This window comes from Hypanus sabinus, unplaced genomic scaffold (genome assembly GCF_030144855.1).
Source record: "Hypanus sabinus isolate sHypSab1 unplaced genomic scaffold, sHypSab1.hap1 scaffold_1096, whole genome shotgun sequence".
In the NCBI taxonomy this organism is placed as follows: Eukaryota; Metazoa; Chordata; class Chondrichthyes; order Myliobatiformes; family Dasyatidae; genus Hypanus; species Hypanus sabinus.
This window is the reverse complement of record NW_026779153.1, coordinates 88,500-108,013: the sequence shown is the minus strand read 5'-3', so window position 1 is coordinate 108,013 and position 19,514 is coordinate 88,500. Positions and strand designations below refer to the sequence as shown.

The window sequence follows — 19,514 nt, the reverse complement described above, 5'->3', positions numbered from 1 at the left end:
ATCTGTTTCAGGCCCAGTCCCCGTCCGGCTGGTGAAGGGGAACAACATGTGCTCTGGGAGAGTCGAGGTCTATCATAACTCTACCTGGGGCACTGTCTGTGGCAGGAGCTGGAATAAGATGGCGGCAGACGTGGTCTGCAGGATTTTGAACTGTGGGACATCTGAGTCGGTAACAACAGATGCCTCCTACGGAGAGGGCACTGGGAAGATCTGGCTGGATGGGGTGAAGTGTAACGGGACAGAGCCTGCTCTCGACCAGTGCCCTGCCAGCCCATGGGGGGTGAATAACTGCTCCCACGCAGAGGACGCTGGAGTCTCCTGCACAGGTGAGTGTGTGTGGGCAGCGAGTGTGTGCTTTACACTGAAACCTTCGGTGTGCAATTAAGTGAACTCCGATGTTGAACGGATTGGTCACCTGACTGCATCTCTGTCCTTCTCGAGTTCCTCAACTACAACACAGAGTCTTGCCTTCTTCGGAAGTTTTCTGATGACTCTGCCATAGTTGGATGCACTTACTCACTTCCACTTGGCATGATTAACTTATTATTATTTGATCATTTCTGGTTTTATATTGCTATATTTCTTTCTGTTCTTGTTGCGGCTGTAACAATACCCAATTTCCCTCGGGATCAATAAAGTATGTCTGTCTGTCTGTCTGCCATGAGAATCAGTAAGTAGAGGTGGAGGCCGAGGTAAATTTCCTTTTCTCTTGGTCTATTTCTGTCGAGTATTACAATGAGAATGGGGCCAGGGTCAGTGGTGTGTTCTTCATGGGAGATGTGGGAACTTTGGGAGACCTGCAGTCTCTCTGATAACTAGACGGGCTCTGAGTGTCAGCTCCTCAGAGTCGTGCGTTGAAGAACTGGAGTTGAATCTGGATGGCCTTTGGTGCGTACGGGAGAATGAGGAGATGATGGATAGAAGCCCCTAAGTTACAGGAGGCAGGTACCTGGGTGTCTGTGAGGAGAGGGAAAGGGAATAGGTAGACAGTGAGTGTATCACTGTGGTTGTCCCGTTAAATAATAAGCATTCCGCCTTGGATTTTGGTGCGGGCTGTAATGGGAGGAACGACCCTCCGGGGGAGGCAAAAGTCACAGAACAGAAATGACTCACATGAGGGAATAATTTTAATGTGATGGAGGAGGGTACAGGGTGGGTATTGGTGTGGGCTGGGGTGTAGTCAGAGGTCAGGTTTTACACAGAGAGTGGAGGATGTATAGAATGTGCTGTCAGAGGTGGTGGTCGAGACAGACACATTAGGGACTTCACAGGAATGACCGAAAAATGGAGGGTTACGTGAGATTGATCTTGGAAGAGATTAACATCATGGGCCAAGTGTGTTTAATGTGCTGTAATATTATTTATTCTAGGGAATCGAATGGCCAATCTGAGGCAAAATAGGTACATTACCAGGAGTGAACTAACTGGAACCCCCCCCCCCCACACCACCCTCCCCTCTCCCCGATCTGTTTCAGGCCCAGTCCCCGTCCGGCTGGTGAACGGGAACAACATGTGCTCTGGGAGAGTCGAGGTCTATCATAACTCTACCTGGGGCACCGTCTGTGGCAGGAGCTGGAATAAGATGGCGGCAGACGTGGTCTGCAGGATTTTGAACTGTGGGACATCTGAGTCGGTAACAACAGATGCCTCCTACGGAGAGGGCACTGGGAAGATCTGGCTGGATGGGGTGAAGTGTAACGGGACAGAGCCTGCTCTCGACCAGTGCCCTGCCAGCCCATGGGGGGTGAATAACTGTTCCCACGCAGAGGACGCTGGAGTCTCCTGCACAGGTGAGTGTGGGTGGGCAGCGAGTGTGTGCTTTACGCTGAAACCTCTGCTGTGCTATTGAGTGAACTCCAGTGTTGAGCAGATTGTTGCCCTGACTGCATCACTGTCCTTCTCAAGGTCCTGATCCTCCGTGGTTCCTGGTTGTCAGGTCCAGCTGCAGGTGCTGGGAGAGAGTCGGATTGTAGTGCAGGCTGTCCAAATCCCTGCAGAGTCCGAATGTTTAAAGGGTGGAGGAGTAGATCCCTCGCTCCCAGCAATTAGAGGCCCTGTCCCGTTGCCGGGTTGGGATTTTTGGTTTGAGCTTCACCAGGATAGATGTAGACTGTGAAAACGTGAGGGGATAGTGGGGTGAGACTGGGAGGTTAAGGGAATTACCACCGAGGGCACAACCACAGAATAGAAGGTCATCTCTTTACAGATGAGGAAGAATATTTATCAGCAAGTACGTGGTGGATCTGTGGAATTCATTTACACGAGTGGATGCGGAGGCCAAGTGATCGGGGATATTTGAAGCAGAGTTTCATAGGTTCTTGATCAATCAGGATGTCGAGGAGAAGGCAGAATGGAGTTGATTAAGATAATTAATCAGCCATGCGAATGTCAGATCCGACTCGATGTGCCAAATGGCCTAAATCTGCTCGTTTGTCTGTTGGTGTAAGTCTCCCCTCAGAATCTGATGCTGTCTGGGAGCAACTCAAGCATGTTTAACCCTCTCGGCCGATTACAGTCGGCAGATCTGTTGGCCTGTGGATCTGTGTGGCAGTTTTGAAAAAGCCAGTGGGGCCAGTCATTCGACAGGCTGCAGGTGATTAGGAACGTGGTCAAGACAAAAATAAAGCAAAGTGGCCATTGCAGGAGAGGAATGTTGCTTGGGGGAGTCCTGAAGTAAATTCATCCACTGATTCGAGGCACGGACAGGGCAGATGGTTCAGAGTGTTTTTCCCAGGATGGAAATGTCAAATACCACAGGGCACTGGAGGGGGAATGTGTAAAGGAGATTTATGGGGCAAGTTCTTTCATGCAGCTAGTGGTGTCTGGAAACCACTTTCAGGGGAGGTTGTGTCAGTAATCACAGGATCAGTGTTTAAAAACCAGGTATCAAACACTAACATTTCACTGGCAGGTATGGTGGTAAATGGACAGTGTGTGGGCAGCTGACATTAGTCCCTCTGGCATCCTGGTCAGCAGAATCAGGTTGGTCCGAAGAGCCTGTTCCTGTGCTGTTCTCTGAGCTCGATGTTCCTTCTCTCAATCATTCATACCCCACCCAGTCTAACCCCATTGACCCTCAGTCCAATCCCCGTTTCACATTACAGAGTCTCAGCCTTCTCTCATGTCACTCTCTTCAACTTTCACCTCATTTTCACCTCATTCCCTTCTCGGTTCCAGGCCCGGTCCCCGTCCGGCTGGTGAACGGGAACGTGTGCTCTGGGAGAGTCGAGGTCTATCATAACTCTACCTGGGGCACCGTCTGTGGCAGGAACTGGAATAAGAGTGAAGCGGACGTGGTCTGCAGGATTTTGAACTGTGGGACATCTGAGTCGGTAACAACAGATGCCTCCTACAGAGAGGGCACTGGGAAGATCTGGCTGGATGGGGTGAAGTGTAAGGGGACAGAGCCTGCTCTCGACCAGTGCCCTGCCAGCCCATGGGGGGTGAATAACTGCTCCCACGCAGAGGACGCTGGAGTCTCCTGCACAGGTGAGTGTGGGTGGGCAGTGAGTGTGTGCTTTACACTGAAACCTTCGGTGTGCAATTAAGTGAACTCCGATGTTAAACGGATTGTTCACCTGACTGCATCTCTGTCCTTCTCGAGTTCCTCAACTACAACACAGAGTCTTGCCTTCTTCGGAAGTTTTCTGATGACTCTGCCATAGTTGGATGCACGTACTCACTTCCACTTGGCATGATTAACTTATTATTATTTAATCATTTATGGTTTTATATTGCTCTATTTCTTTCTGTTCTTGTTGCGGCTGTAACAATACCCAATTTCCCTCGGGATCAATAAAGTATGTCTGTCTGTCTGTCTGCCATGAGAATCAGTAAGTAGAGGTGGAGGCCGAGGTAAATTTCCTTTTCTCTTGGTCTATTTCTGTCGAGTATTACAGTGAGAATGGGGCCAGGGTCAGTGGTGTGTTCTTCATGGGAGATGTGGGAACTTTGGGAGACCTGCAGTCTCTCTGATAACTATACGGGCTCTGAGTGTCAGCTCCTGAGAGTCGTGCGTTGAAGAACTGGAGTTGGATCTGGATGGCCTTTGGTGCGTACGGGAGAATGAGGAGATGATGGATAGAAGCCCCTAAGTTACAGGAGGCAGGTACCTGCGTGTCTGTGAGGAGAGGGAAAGGGAATAGGTAGACAGTGAGTGTACCACTGTGGTTGTCCCGTTAAATAATAAGCATTCCGCCTTGGATACTGGTGCGGGCTGTAATGGGAGGAACGACCCTCCGGGGGAGGCATCAGTCCCAGGACAGAAATGACTCACATGAGGGAATAATTTTAAGGTGATGGAGGAGGGTACAGGGTGGGTATTGGGGTGGGCTGGGGTGTAGTCAGAGGTCAGGTTTTACACAGAGAGTGGAGGAAGTCTAGAATGTGCTGTCAGAGGTGGTGGCCGAGACAGACACATTAGGGACTTCACAGGAATGACCGAAAAATGGAGGTTTACGTGAGATTGATCTTGGAAGAGATTAACATCATGGGCCAAGTGTGTGAAGTGTGCTGTAATATTGTTTATTCGAGGGAACCGAGTGGCCACTCTGAGGCAAAATAGGGACATTACCAGGAGTGAACTAACTGGAACCCCCCCTCCCCCCACACCACCCTCCCCTCTCCCTGATCTGTTTCAGGCCCGGTCCCCGTCCGGCTGGTGAACGGGAACAACATGTGCTCTGGGAGAGTCGAGGTCTATCATAACTCTACCTGGGGCACCGTCTGTGGCAGGAGCTGGAATAGGAGTGAAGCGGACGTGGTCTGCAGGATTTTGAACTGTGGGACATCTGAGTCGGTAACAACAGATGCCTCCTACGGAGAGGGCACTGGGAAGATCTGGCTGGATGGGGTGAAGTGTAAGGGGACAGAGCCTGCTCTCGACCAGTGCCCGGCCAGCCCATGGGGGGTGAATAACTGTTCCCACGCAGAGGACGCTGGAGTCTCCTGCACAGGTGAGTGTGGGTGGGCAGCGAGTGTGTGCTTTACACTGAAACCTTCGGTGTGCAATTAAGTGAACTCCAGTGTTGAACGGATTGTTGCCCTGACTGCATCACTGTCCTTCTCAAGGTCCTGATCCTCCGTGGTTCCTGGTTGTCAGGTCCAGCTGCAGGTGCTGGGAGAGAGTCGGATTGTAGTGCAGGCTGTCCAAATCACTGCAGAGTCCGAACGGTTAAAGGGTGGAGGAGCATTTCCCTCGCTCCCAGCAATTAGAGGCCCTGTCCCGTTGCCCGGTTGGGATTTTTGGTTTGAGCTTCACCAGGATAGATGTAGACTGTGAAAACGTGACAGGATATTGGGGTGAGACTGGGAGGTTATGGGAATTACCACCGAGGGCACATCCTCAGAATAGAAGGACATTTCTTTACAGATGAGGAAGAATATTTATCAGCAAGTACGTGGTGAATCTGTGGAATTCATTTCCACGGGTGGATGCGGAGGCCAAGTGATCGGGGATATTTGAAGCAGAGTTTCATAGGTTCTTGATCAATCAGGATGTCGAGGAGAAGGCAGAATGCAGTTGATTAAGATAATGAATCAGCCATGCGAATGTTCGATCCGACTCGATGTGCCAAATGGCCTAAATCTGCTCGTTTGTCGGATGGTGTAAGTCTCCCCTCAGAATCTGATGCTGTCTGGGAGCAACTCAAGCATGTTTAACCTTCTCGGCCGATTACAGTCGGCAGATCTGTTGGCCTGTGGATCTGTGTGGCAGTTTTGAAAAAGCCAGTGGGGCCAGTCATTCGACAGGCTGCAGGTGATTAGGAACGTGGTCAAGGCAAAAATAAAGCAAAGTGGCCATTGCAGGAGAGGAATGTTGCTTGGGGAAGACCTGAAGTAAATTCATCCACTGATTCGAGGCACGGACAGGGCAGATGGTTCAGAGTGTTTTTCCCAGGATGGAAATGTCAAATACCACAGAGCACTTGAGAGGGAATGCGTAGAGGAGATTTATGGGGCAAGTTCTTTCATGCAGCTAGTGGTGTCTGGAAACCACTTTCAGGGGAGGTTGTGTCAGTAATCACAGCATCAATGTTTAAAAACCAGGTATCAAACACTAACATTTCACTGGCAGGTATGGTGGTAAATGGACAGTGTGTGGGCAGCTGGCATTAGTCCCTCTGGCATCCTGGTCAGCAGAATCAGGTTGGTCCGAAAGGCCTGTTCCTGTGCTGTTCTCTGAGCTCGATGTTCCTTCCCTCAGTCATTCATACCCCACCCAGTGTAACCCCATTGCCCCTCAGTCCAATCCCCGTTTCACATTGGAGAGTCGCAGCCTTCTCGCACGTCACTCTCATCAACTTTCAATATGAGAATCCCTGTTTTAACCTCATTCCCTTCTCGGTTCCAGGCCCAGTCCCCGTCCGGCTGGTGAACGGGAACAACATGTGCTCTGGGAGAGTCGAGCTCTATCATAACTCTACCTGGGGCACCGTCTGTGGCAGGAGCTGGAATAGGAGTGAAGCGGACGTGGTCTGCAGGATTTTGAACTGTGGGACATCTGAGTCGGTAACAACAGATGCCTCCTACGGAGAGGGCACTGGGAAGATCTGGCTGGATGGGGTGAAGTGTAAGGGGACAGAGCCTGCTCTCGACCAGTGCCCGGCCAGCCCATGGGGGGTGAATAACTGTTCCCACGCAGAGGACGCTGGAGTCTCCTGCACAGGTGAGTGTGGGTGGGCAGCGAGTGTGTGCTTTACGCTGAAACCTCTGCTGTGCTATTGAGTGAACTCCAGTGTTGAGCAGATTGTTGCCCTGACTGCATCACTGTCCTTCTCAAGGTCCTGATCCTCCGTGGTTCCTGGTTGTCAGGTCCAGCTGCAGGTGCTGGGAGAGAGTCGGATTGTAGTGCAGGCTGTCCAAATCACTGCAGAGTCCGAACGGTTAAAGGGTGGAGGAGCATTTCCCTCGCTCCCAGCAATTAGAGGCCCTGTCCCGTTGCCCGGTTGGGATTTTTGGTTTGAGCTTCACCAGGATAGATGTAGACTGTGAAAACGTGAGGGGATATTGGGGTGAGACTGGGAGGTTAAGGGAATTACCACCGAGGGCACAACCACAGAATAGAAGGTCATCTCTTTACAGATGAGGAAGAATATTTATCAGCAAGTACGTGGTGGATCTGTGGAATTCATTTACACGAGTGGATGCGGAGGCCAAGTGATCGGGGATATTTGAAGCAGAGTTTCATAGGTTCTTGATCAATCAGGATGTCGAGGAGAAGGCAGAATGGAGTTGATTAAGATAATTAATCAGCCATGCGAATGTCAGATCCGACTCGATGTGCCAAATGGCCTAAATCTGCTTGTTTGTCAGATGGTGTATGTCTCCCCTCAGAATCTGATGCTGTCTGGGAGCAACTCAAGCATGTTTAACCTTCTCGGCTGATTACAGTCAGCAGATCTGTTGGCCTGTGGATCTGTGTGGCAGTTTTGAAAAAGCCAGTGGGGCCAGTCATTCGACAGGCTGCAGGTGATTAGGAACGTGGTCAAGGCAAAAATAAAGCAAAGTGGCCATTGCCGGAGAGGAATGTTGCTTGGGGGAGACCTGAAGTAAATTCATCCACTGATTCAAGGCACGGACAGGGCAGATGGTTCCGAGTGTTTTTCCCAGGATGGAAATGTCAAATACCACAGGGCACTGGAGGGGGAATGTGTAAAGGAGATTTATGGGGCAAGTTCTTTCATGCAGCTAGTGGTGTCTGGAAACCACTTTCAGGGGAGGTTGTGTCAGTAATCACAGCATCAATGTTTAAAAACCAGGTATCAAACACTAACATTTCACTGGCAGGTACGGAGGTAAATGGACAGTGTGTGGGCAGCTGGCATTAGTCCCTCTGGCATCCTGGTCAGCAGAATCAGGTTGGTCCGAAGGGCCTGTTCCTGTGCTGTTCTCTGAGCTCGATGTTCCTTCTCTCAATCATTCATACCCCACCCAGTCTAACCCCATTGCCCCTCAGTCCAATCCCCGTTTCACATTACAGAGTCTCAGCCTTCTCTCATGTCACTCTCTTCAACTTTCTATATGGGAATCCTCATTTTCACCTCATTCCCTTCTCGGTTCCAGGCCCGGTCCCTGTCCGGCTGGTGAACGGGAACGTGTGCTCTGGGAGAGTCGAGGTCTATCATAACTCTACCTGGGGCACCGTCTGTGGCAGGAACTGGAATAAGAATGAAGCGGACGTGGTCTGCAGGATTTTGAACTGTGGGACATCTGAGTCGGTAACAACAGATGCCTCCTACGGAGAGGGCACTGGGAAGATCTGGCTGGATGGGGTGAAGTGTAAGGGGACAGAGCCTGCTCTCGACCAGTGCCCTGCCAGCCCATGGGATGTGAATAACTGTTCCCACGCAGAGGACGCTGGAGTCTCCTGCACAGGTGAGTGTGTGTGGGCAGCGAGTGTGTGCTTTACACTGAAACCTTCGGTGTGCAATTAAGTGAACTCCGATGTTGAACGGATTGGTCACCTGACTGCATCTCTGTCCTTCTCGAGTTCCTCAACTACAACACAGAGTCTTGCCTTCTTCGGAAGTTTTCTGATGACTCTGCCATAGTTGGATGCACTTACTCACTTCCACTTGGCATGATTAACTTATTATTATTTGATCATTTATGGTTTTATATTGCTCTATTTCTTTCTGTTCTTGTTGCGGCTGTAACAATACCCAATTTCCCTCGGGATCAATAAAGTATGTATGTCTGTCTGTCTGTCTGCCATGAGAATCAGTAAGTAGAGGTGGAGGCCGAGGTAAATTTCCTTTTCTCTTGGTCTATTTCTGTCGAGTATTACAATGAGAATGGGGCCAGGGTCAGTGGTGTGTTCTTCATGGGAGATGTGGGAACTTTGGGAGACCTGCAGTCTCTCTGATAACTATACGGGCTCTGAGTGTCAGCTCCTCAGAGTCGTGCGTTGAAGAACTGGAGTTGAATCTGGATGACCTTTGGTGCGTACGGGAGAATGAGGAGATGATGGATAGAAGCCCCTAAGTTACAGGAGGCAGGTACCTGGGTGTCTGTGAGGAGAGGGAAAGGGAATAGGTAGACAGTGAGTGTACCACTGTGGTTGTCCCGTTAAATAATAAGCATTCCGCCTTGGATACTGGTGCGGGCTGTAATGGGAGGAACGACCCTCCGGGGGAGGCAACAGTCCCAGGACAGAAATGACTCACATGAGGGAATAATTTTAAGGTGATGGAGGAGTCTACAGGGTGGGTATTGGTGTGGGCTGGGGTGTAGTCAGAGGTCAGGTTTTACACAGAGAGTGGAGGATGTATAGAATGTGCTGTCAGAGGTGGTGGTCGAGACAGACACATTAGGGACTTCACAGGAATGACCGAAAAATGGAGGGTTACGTGAGATTGATCTTGGAAGAGATTAACATCATGGGCCAAGTGTGTTTAATGTGCTGTAATATTATTTATTCTAGGGAATCGAATGGCCAATCTGAGGCAAAATAGGTACATTACCAGGAGTGAACTAACTGGAACCCCCCCCCACACCACCCTCCCCTCTCCCCGATCTGTTTCAGGCCCAGTCCCCGTCCGGCTGGTGAACGGGAACAACATGTGCTCTGGGAGAGTCGAGGTCTATCATAACTCTACCTGGGGCACCGTCTGTGGCAGGAGCTGGAATAAGATGGCGGCAGACGTGGTCTGCAGGATTTTGAACTGTGGGACATCTGAGTCGGTAACAACAGATGCCTCCTACGGAGAGGGCACTGGGAAGATCTGGCTGGATGGGGTGAAGTGTAAGGGGACAGAGCCTGCTCTCGACCAGTGCCCTGCCAGCCCATGGGGGGTGAATAACTGCTCCCACGCAGAGGACGCTGGAGTCTCCTGCACAGGTGAGTGTGTGTGGGCAGCGAGTGTGTGCTTTACACTGAAACCTCTGCTGTGCTATTGAGTGAACTCCAGTGTTGAGCAGATTGTTGCCCTGACTGCATCACTGTCCTTCTCAAGGTCCTGATCCTCCGTGGTTCCTGGTTGTCAGGTCCAGCTGCAGGTGCTGGGAGAGAGTCGGATTGTAGTGCAGGCTGTCCAAATCACTGCAGAGTCTGAACGGTTAAAGGGTGGAGGAGCATTTCCCTCGCTCCCAGCAATTAGAGGCCCTGTCCCGTTGCCGGGTTGGGATTTTTGGATTGAGCTTCACCAGGATAGATGTAGACTGTGAAAACGTGACGGGATATTGGGGTGAGACTGGGAGGTTAAGGGAATTACCACCGAGGGCACATCCTCAGAATAGAAGGACATTTCTTTACAGATGAGGAAGAATATTTATCAGCAAGTACGTGGTGAATCTGTGGAATTCATTTCCACGGGTGGATGCGGAGGCCAAGTGATCGGGGATATTTGAAGCAGAGTTTCATAGGTTCTTGATCAATCAGGATGTCGAGGAGAAGGCAGAATGCAGTTGATTAAGATAATTAATCAGCCATGCGAATGTTCGATCCGACTCGATGTGCCAAATGGCCTAAATCTGCTCGTTTGTCTGTTGGTGTAAGTCTCCCCTCAGAATCTGATGCTGTCTGGGAGCAACTCAAGCATGTTTAACCTTCTCGGCCGATTACAGTCGGCAGATCTGTTGGCCTGTGGATCTGTGTGGCAGTTTTGAAAAAGCCAGTGGGGCCAGTCATTCGACAGGCTGCAGGTGATTAGGAACGTGGTCAAGACAAAAATAAAGCAAAGTGGCCATTGCAGGAGAGGAATGTTGCTTGGGGGAGACCTGAAGCAAATTCATCCACTGATTCGAGGCACGGACAGGGCAGATGGTTCAGAGTGTTTTTCCCAGGATGGAAATGTCAAATACCACAGGGCACTGGAGGGCGAATGTGTAAAAAGAGATTTATGGGGCAAGTTCTTTCATGCAGCTAGTGGTGTCTGGAAACCACTTTCAGGGGAGGTTGTGTCAGTAATCACAGCATCAATGTTTAAAAACCAGGTATCAAACACTAACATTTTACTGGCAGGTATGGAGGTAAATGGACAGAGTCTGGGCAGCTGGCATTAGTCCCTCTGGCATCCTGGTCAGCAGAATCAGGTTGGTCCGAAGGGCCTGTTCCTGTGCTGTTCTCTGAGCTCGATGTTCCTTCCCTCAGTCATTCATACCCCACCCAGTCTAACCCCATTGCCCCTCAGTCCAATCCCCGTTTCACATTGTAGAGTCTCAGCCTTCTGGCACGTCACTCTCATCAACTTTCAATATGGGAATCCTCATTTAATCCTCATTCCCTTCTCGGTTCCAGGCCCGGTCCCCATCCGGCTGGTGAACGGGAACAACATTTGCTCTGGGAGAGTCGAGGTCTATCATAACTCTACCTGGGGTACCGTCTGTGGCAGGAGCTGGAATAGGAGTGAAGCGGACGTGGTCTGCAGGATTTTGAACTGTGGGACATCTGAGTCGGTAACAACAGATGCCTCCTACGGAGAGGGCACTGGGAAGATCTGGCTGGATGGGGTGAAGTGTAAGGGGACAGAGCCTGCTCTCGACCAGTGCCCGGCCAGCCCATGGGGGGTGAATAACTGCTCCCACGCAGAGGACGCTGGAGTCTCCTGCACAGGTGAGTGTGTGTGGGCAGCGAGTGTGTGCTTTACACTGAAACCTCTGCTGTGCTATTGAGTGAACTCCAGTGTTGAGCAGATTGTTGCCCTGACTGCATCACTGTCCTTCTCAAGGTCCTGATCCTCCGTGGTTCCTGGTTGTCAGGTCCAGCTGCAGGTGCTGGGAGAGAGTCGGATTGTAGTGCAGGCTGTCCAAATCACTGCAGAGTCCGAACGGTTAAAGGGTGGAGGAGCATTTCCCTCGCTCCCAGCAATTAGAGGCCCTGTCCCGTTGCCGGGTTGGGATTTTTGGATTGAGCTTCACCAGGATAGATGTAGACTGTGAAAACGTGACGGGATATTGGGGTGAGACTGGGAGGTTAAGGGAATTACCACCGAGGGCACATCCTCAGAATAGAAGGACATTTCTTTACAGATGAGGAAGAATATTTATCAGCAAGTACGTGGTGAATCTGTGGAATTCATTTCCACGGGTGGATGCGGAGGCCAAGTGATCGGGGATATTTGAAGCAGAGTTTCATAGGTTCTTGATCAATCAGGATGTCGAGGAGAAGGCAGAATGCAGTTGATTAAGATAATTAATCAGCCATGCGAATGTTCGATCCGACTCGATGTGCCAAATGGCCTAAATCTGCTCGTTTGTCGGATGGTGTAAGTCTCCCCTCAGAATCTGATGCTGTCTGGGAGCAACTCAAGCATGTTTAACCTTCTCGGCCGATTACAGTCGGCAGATCTGTTGGCCTGTGGATCTGTGTGGCAGTTTTGAAAAAGCCAGTGGGGCCAGTCATTCGACAGGCTGCAGGTGATTAGGAACGTGGTCAAGGCAAAAATAAAGCAAAGTGGCCATTGCAGGAGAGGAATGTTGCTTGGGGGAGACCTGAAGTAAATTCATCCACTGATTCGAGGCACGGACAGGGCAGATGGTTCAGAGTGTTTTTCCCAGGATGGAAATGTCAAATACCACAGGGCACTGGAGGGGGAATGTGTAAAGGAGATTTATGGGGCAAGTTCTTTCATGCAGCTAGTGGTGTCTGGAAACCACTTTCAGGGGAGGTTGTGTCAGTAATCACAGCATCAATGTTTAAAAACCAGGTATCAAACACTAACATTTTACTGGCAGGTATGGAGGTAAATGGACAGAGGCTGGGCAGCTGGCATTAGTCCCTCTGGCATCCTGGTCAGCAGAATCAGGTTGGTCCGAAGGGCCTGTTCCTGTGCTGTTCTCTGAGCTCGATGTTCCTTCCCTCAGTCATTCATACCCCACCCAGTCTAACCCCATTGCCCCTCAGTCCAATCCCCGTTTCACATTGCACTGTCTCAGCCTTCTCTCACGTCACTCTCACCAACTTTCAATATGGGAATCCTCATTTTATCCTCATTCCCTTCTCGTTTCCAGGCCCGGTCCCCATCCGGCTGGTGAACGGGAACAACATCTGCTCTGGGAGAGTCGAGGTCTATCATAACTCTACCTGGGGTACCGTCTGTGGCAGGAGCTGGAATAGGAGTGAAGCGGACGTGGTCTGCAGGATTTTGAACTGTGGGACATCTGAGTCGGTAACAACAGATGCCTCCTACAGAGAGGGCACTGGGAAGATCTGGCTGGATGGGGTGAAGTGTAAGGGGACAGAGCCTGCTCTCGACCAGTGCCCAGCCAGCCCATGGGGGGTGAATAACTGCTCCCACGCAGAGGACGCTGGAGTCTCCTGCACAGGTGAGTGTGGGTGGGCAGCGAGTGTGTGCTTTACACTGAAACCTCTGCTGTGCTATTGAGTGAACTCCAGTGTTGAGCAGATTGTTGCCCTGACTGCATCACTGTCCTTCTCAAGGTCCTGATCCTCCGTGGTTCCTGGTTGTCAGGTCCAGCTGCAGGTGCTGGGAGAGAGTCGGATTGTAGTGCAGGCTGTCCAAATCACAGCAGAGTCCGAACGGTTAAAGGGTGGAGGAGCATTTCCCTCGCTCCCAGCAATTAGAGGCCCTGTCCCGTTGCCCGGTTGGGATTTTTGGATTGAGCTTCACCAGGATAGATGTAGACTGTGAAAACGTGAGGGGATAGTGGGGTGAGACTGGGAGGTTAAGGGAATTACCACCGAGGGCACATCCTCAGAATAGAAGGTCTTCTCTTTACAGATGAGGAAGAATATTTATCAGCAAGTACGTGGTGAATCTGTGGAATTCATTTCCACGAGTGGATGCGGAGGCCAAGTGATCGGGGATATTTGAAGCAGAGTTTCATAGGTTCTTGATCAATCAGGATGTCAAAGATTACAGGGAGGAGGCAGAATGGGGTTGATTAAGATAACCAGCCTTGCAAATGTCAGATCTGACTCGAAGTGCCAAATGGCCTAAATCTGCTCGTTTGATTGATGGTGTAAGTCTCCCCTCAGAGTCTTTTGCTGTCTGGGAGTCCTGCCATGTGCAGAAGTTCGCTGATGACACGGCCATAGTGGGGTGTGTCAGGAATGGTCAGGAGGAAGAGTATAGGAAACTGATACAGGACTTTGTGATATGGTGCAACTCAAACTACCTGCGTCTCAATATCACCAAGACCAAGGAGATGGTGGTAGACTGTAGGAGATCTAGGCCTCATATGGAGCCAGTGATCATTAATGGAGAATGTGCGGAGCAGGTTAAGACCTACAAGTATCTGGGAGTGCAGTTAGACGAGAAGCTAGACTGGACTGCCAACACAGATGCCCTGTGCAGGAAAGCACAGAGTCGACTGTACTTCCTCAGAAGGCTGGCGTCATTCAATGTTTGTAGTGAGATGCTGAAGATGTTCTATCGGTCAGTTGTGGAGAGCACCCTCTTCTTTGTGGTGGCGTGCTGGGGAGGCAGCATTAAGAAGAGGGACGCCTCACGTCTTAATAAGCTGGTAATGAAGGCTGCCTCTGTCGTGGGCACAGAACTGGAGAGTATGACATCGGTGGCAGAGCGGAGGGTGCTGAGTAGGCTACGGTCAATCATGGAAAACCCTGAACATCCTCTGCACAGCACCATCCAGAGACAGAGAAGCAGCTTCAGCGGCAGGTTGCTGTCAATGCAATGCTCCTCAGACAGGATGAAGAGATCATTACTCCCCGACGCCATTCGGCTCTACAATTCAACCACCAGGGGCAAGACATGTTCAAGTGCCGGGGTTAGGACTGAGCTTAAGTTACCACTCAATGCACTGTAGTAAACTATTTAAGAACACTTTAAAAGCTATTTATTAATGCTTTTTGAGAGGGTGATTTTAGATGCATATCATATTTATACTGAGTTAGATACTGTATGTAATTAGTTTTGCTACAATAACTGTATGGGACACTGGAAAAATGTTGAATTTCCCCTTGGGGATGAATAAAGTATCTATCTATCTATCTATCTATCTCAAGAATATTTAACCTTCTCGGCCATATTACAGTCAGCAGATCCGTTGGCCTGTGGATGTTAGCGAAGTTTTGAAAAAGCCAGTGGGGCCAGTCATTCGACAGGTTGCAGGTGATTAGGAACGTGGTCAAGGCAAAAATAAAGCAAAGTGGCCATTGCAGGAGAGGAATGTTGCTTGGGGGAGACCTGAAGTAAATTCATCCACTGATTCGAGGCACGGACAGGGCAGATGCTTCAGAGTGTTTTTCCCAGGATGGAAATGTCAAATACCACAGGGCACTGGAGGGGGAATGTGTAGAGGAGATTTATGGGGCAAGTTCTTTCATGCAGCTAGTGGTGTCTGGAAACCACTTTCAGGGGAGGTTGTGTCAGTAATCACAGCATCAATGTTTAAAAACCAGGTATCAAATACTAACATTTTACTGGCAGGTATGGAGGTAAATGGACAGTGTGTGGGCAGCTGGCATTAGACCCTCTGGCATCCTGGTCAGCAGAAACAGGTTGGTCCGAAGGGCCTGTTCCTGTGCTGTTCTCTGAGCTCGATGTTCCTTCTCTCAATCATTCATACCCCACCCAGTCTAACCCCATTGCCCCTCAGTCCAATCCCCGTTTCACATTACAGAGTCTCAGCCTTCTCTCATGTCACTCTCTTCAACTTTCTATATGGGAATCCTCATTTTCACCTCATTCCCTTCTCGGTTCCAGGCCCGGTCCCCGTCCGGCTGGTGAACGGGAACGTGTGCTCTGGGAGAGTCGAGGTCTATCATAACTCTACCTGGGGCACCGTCTGTGGCAGTAGCTGGAATAAGAGTGAAGCGGACGTGGTCTGCAGGATTTTGAACTGTGGGACATCTGAGTCGGTAACAACAGATGCCTCCTACGGAGAGGGCACTGGGAAGATCTGGCTGGATGGGGTGAAGTGTAAGGGGACAGAGCCTGCTCTCGACCAGTGCCCTGCCAGCCCATGGGGGGTGAATAACTGCTCCCACGCAGAGGACGCTGGAGTCTCCTGCACAGGTGAGTGTGGGTGGGCAGGGAGTGTGTGCTTTACACTGAAACCTTCGGTGTGCAATTAAGTGAACTCCGATGTTGAACGGATTGTTGCCCTGACTGCATCACTGTCCTTCTCAAGGTCCTGATCCTCCGTGGTTCCTGGTTGTCAGGTCCAGCTGCAGGTGCTGGGAGAGAGTCGGATTGTAGTGCAGGCTGTCCAAATCACTGCAGAGTCCGAACGGTTAAAGGGTGGAGGAGCATTTCCCTCGCTCCCAGCAATTAGAGGCCCTGTCCCGTTGCCGGGTTGGGATTTTTGGATTGAGCTTCACCAGGATAGATGTAGACTGTGAAAACGTGAGGGGATAGTGGAGTGAGACTGGGAGGTTAAGGGAATTACCACCGAGGGCACATCCTCAGAATAGAAGGTCTTCTCTTTACAGATGAGGAAGAATATTTATCAGCAAGTACGTGGTGAATCTGTGGAATTCATTTCCACGAGTGGATGCGGAGGCCAAGTGATCGGGGATATTTGAAGCAGAGTTTCATAGGTTCTTGATCAATCAGGATGTCAAAGATTACAGGGAGGAGGCAGAATGGGGTTGATTAAGATAACCAGCCTTGCAAATGTCAGATCTGACTCGAAGTGCCAAATGGCCTAAATCTGCTCGTTTGATTGATGGTGTAAGTCTCCCCTCAGAGTCTTTTGCTGTCTGGGAGTCCTGCCATGTGCAGAAGTTCGCTGATGACACGGCCATAGTGGGGTGTGTCAGGAATGGTCAGGAGGAAGAGTATAGGAAACTGATACAGGACTTTGTGATATGGTGCAACTCAAACTACCTGCGTCTCAATATCACCAAGACCAAGGAGATGGTGGTAGACTGTAGGAGATCTAGGCCTCATATGGAGCCAGTGATCATTAATGGAGAATGTGCGGAGCAGGTTAAGACCTACAAGTATCTGGGAGTGCAGTTAGACGAGAAGCTAGACTGGACTGCCAACACAGATGCCCTGTGCAGGAAAGCACAGAGTCGACTGTACTTCCTCAGAAGGCTGGCGTCATTCAATGTTTGTAGTGAGATGCTGAAGATGTTCTATCAGTCAGTTGTGGAGAGCACCCTCTTCTTTGTGGTGGCGTGCTGGGGAGGCAGCATTAAGAAGAGGGACGCCTCACGTCTTAATAAGCTGGTAATGAAGGCTGCCTCTGTCGTGGGCACAGAACTGGAGAGTATGACATCGGTGGCAGAGCGGAGGGTGCTGAGTAGGCTACGGTCAATCATGGAAAACCCTGAACATCCTCTGCACAGCATCATCCAGAGACAGAGAAGCAGCTTCAGCGGCAGGTTGCTGTCAATGCAATGCTCCTCAGACAGGATGAAGAGATCATTACTCCCCGACGCCATTCGGCTCTACAATTCAACCACCAGGGGCAAGACATGTTCAAGTGCCGGGGTTAGGACTGAGCTTAAGTTACCACTCAATGCACTGTAGTAAACTATTTAAGAACACTTTAAAAGCTATTTATTAATGCTTTTTGAGAGGGTGATTTTAGATGCATATCATATTTATACTGAGTTAGATACTGTATGTAATTAGTTTTGCTACAATAACTGTATGGGACACTGGAAAAATGTTGAATTTCCCCTTGGGGATGAATAAAGTATCTATCTATCTATCTATCTATCTCAAGAATATTTAACCTTCTCGGCCATATTACAGTCAGCAGATCCGTTGGCCTGTGGATGTTAGCGAAGTTTTGAAAAAGCCAGTGGGGCCAGTCATTCGACAGGTTGCAGGTGATTAGGAACGTGGTCAAGGCAAAAATAAAGCAAAGTGGCCATTGCAGGAGAGGAATGTTGCTTGGGGGAGACCTGAAGTAAATTCATCCACTGATTCGAGGCACGGACAGGGCAGATGCTTCAGAGTGTTTTTCCCAGGATGGAAATGTCAAATACCACAGGGCACTGGAGGGGGAATGTGTAGAGGAGATTTATGGGGCAAGTTCTTTCATGCAGCGAGTGGTGTCTGGAAACCACTTTCAGGGGAGGTTGTGTCAGTAATCACAGCATCAATGTTTAAAAACCAGGTATCAAATACTAACATTTTACTGGCAGGTATGGAGGTAAATGGACAGTGTGTGGGCAGCTGGCATTAGACCCTCTGGCATCCTGGTCAGCAGAAACAGGTTGGTCCGAAGGGCCTGTTCCTGTGCTGTTCTCTGAGCTCGATGTTCCTTCTCTCAATCATTCATACCCCACCCAGTCTAACCCCATTGCCCCTCAGTCCAATCCCCGTTTCACATTACAGAGTCTCAGCCTTCTCTCATGTCACTCTCTTCAACTTTCTATATGGGAATCCTCATTTTCACCTCATTCCCTTCTCGGTTCCAGGCCCGGTCCCCGTCCGGCTGGTGAACGGGAACGTGTGCTCTGGGAGAGTCGAGGTCTATCATAACTCTACCTGGGGCACCGTCTGTGGCAGTAGCTGGAATAAGAGTGAAGCGGACGTGGTCTGCAGGATTTTGAACTGTGGGACATCTGAGTCGGTAACAACAGATGCCTCCTACGGAGAGGGCACTGGGAAGATCTGGCTGGATGGGGTGAAGTGTAAGGGGACAGAGCCTGCTCTCGACCAGTGCCCTGCCAGCCCATGGGGGGTGAATAACTGCTCCCACGCAGAGGACGCTGGAGTCTCCTGCACAGGTGAGTGTGGGTGGGCAGTGAGTGTGTGCTTTACACTGAAACCTTCGGTGTGCAATTAAGTGAACTCCGATGTTGAACGGATTGTTCACCTGACTGCATCTCTGTCCTTCTCGAGTTCCTCAACTACAACACAGAGTCTTGCCTTCTTCGGAAGTTTTCTGATGACTCTGCCATAGTTGGATGCACTTACTCACTTCCACTTGGCATGATTAACTTATTATTATTTGATCATTTATGGTTTTATATTGCTCTATTTCTTTCTGTTCTTGTTGCGGCTGTAACAATACCCAATTTCCCTCGGGATCAATAAAGTATGTATGTCTGTCTGTCTGTCTGCCATGAGAATCAGTAAGTAGAGGTGGAGGCCGAGGTAAATTTCCTTTTCTCTTGGTCTATTTCTGTCGAGTATTACAGTGAGAATGGGGCCAGGGTCAGTGGTGTGTTCTTCATGGGAGATGTGGGAACTTTGGGAGACCTGCAGTCTCTCTGATAACTATACGGGCTCTGAGTGTCAGCTCCTCAGAGTCGTGCGTTGAAGAACTGGAGTTGAATCTGGATGACCTTTGGTGCGTACGGGAGAATGAGGAGATGATGGATAGAAGCCCCTAAGTTACAGGAGGCAGGTACCTGGGTGTCTGTGAGGAGAGGGAAAGGGAATAGGTAGACAGTGAGTGTACCACTGTGGTTGTCCCGTTAAATAATAAGCATTCCGCCTTGGATACTGGTGCGGGCTGTAATGGGAGGAACGACCCTCCGGGGGAGGCAACAGTCCCAGGACAGAAATGACTCACATGAGGGAATAATTTTAAGGTGATGGAGGAGTGTACAGGGTGGGTATTGGGGTGGGCTGGGGTGTAGTCAGAGGTCAGGTTTTACTCAGAGAGTGGAGGATGTCTAG

General features: G+C 50.1%; 1 protein-coding gene across 1 annotated transcript; it reads left to right on the top strand.

Annotated features, from left to right (window-relative positions):
• The first annotated feature begins 118 nt into the window (after positions 1-118).
• LOC132386332 (deleted in malignant brain tumors 1 protein-like) lies at positions 119-19,225 on the top strand. The gene is made up of 12 exons (XM_059958571.1): positions 119-326; positions 1,476-1,790; positions 3,178-3,489; positions 4,641-4,955; positions 6,353-6,667; positions 8,065-8,376; positions 9,527-9,841; positions 11,240-11,554; positions 12,952-13,266; positions 15,630-15,941; positions 18,305-18,616; positions 19,140-19,225. Exons 1-12 carry the CDS (start codon positions 119-121, stop codon positions 19,223-19,225), a joined length of 3,432 nt encoding a protein of 1,143 aa, XP_059814554.1.
• Positions 19,226-19,514: the final 289 nt, after the last annotated feature.

Bases quoted from the DNA above. Each gene is read 5' to 3' on its own strand.
- LOC132386332 (XM_059958571.1), top strand. From the start codon at position 119: ATGGCGGCAGACGTGGTCTGCAGGATTTTGAACTGTGGGACATCTGAG. The intron at 15,942-18,304 runs GTGAGTGTGGGT...TCTCGGTTCCAG, and splicing joins CGCTGGAGTCTCCTGCACAG to GCCCGGTCCCCGTCCGGCTG. The intron at 18,617-19,139 runs GTGAGTGTGGGT...TCAGCTCCTCAG, and splicing joins CGCTGGAGTCTCCTGCACAG to AGTCGTGCGTTGAAGAACTG.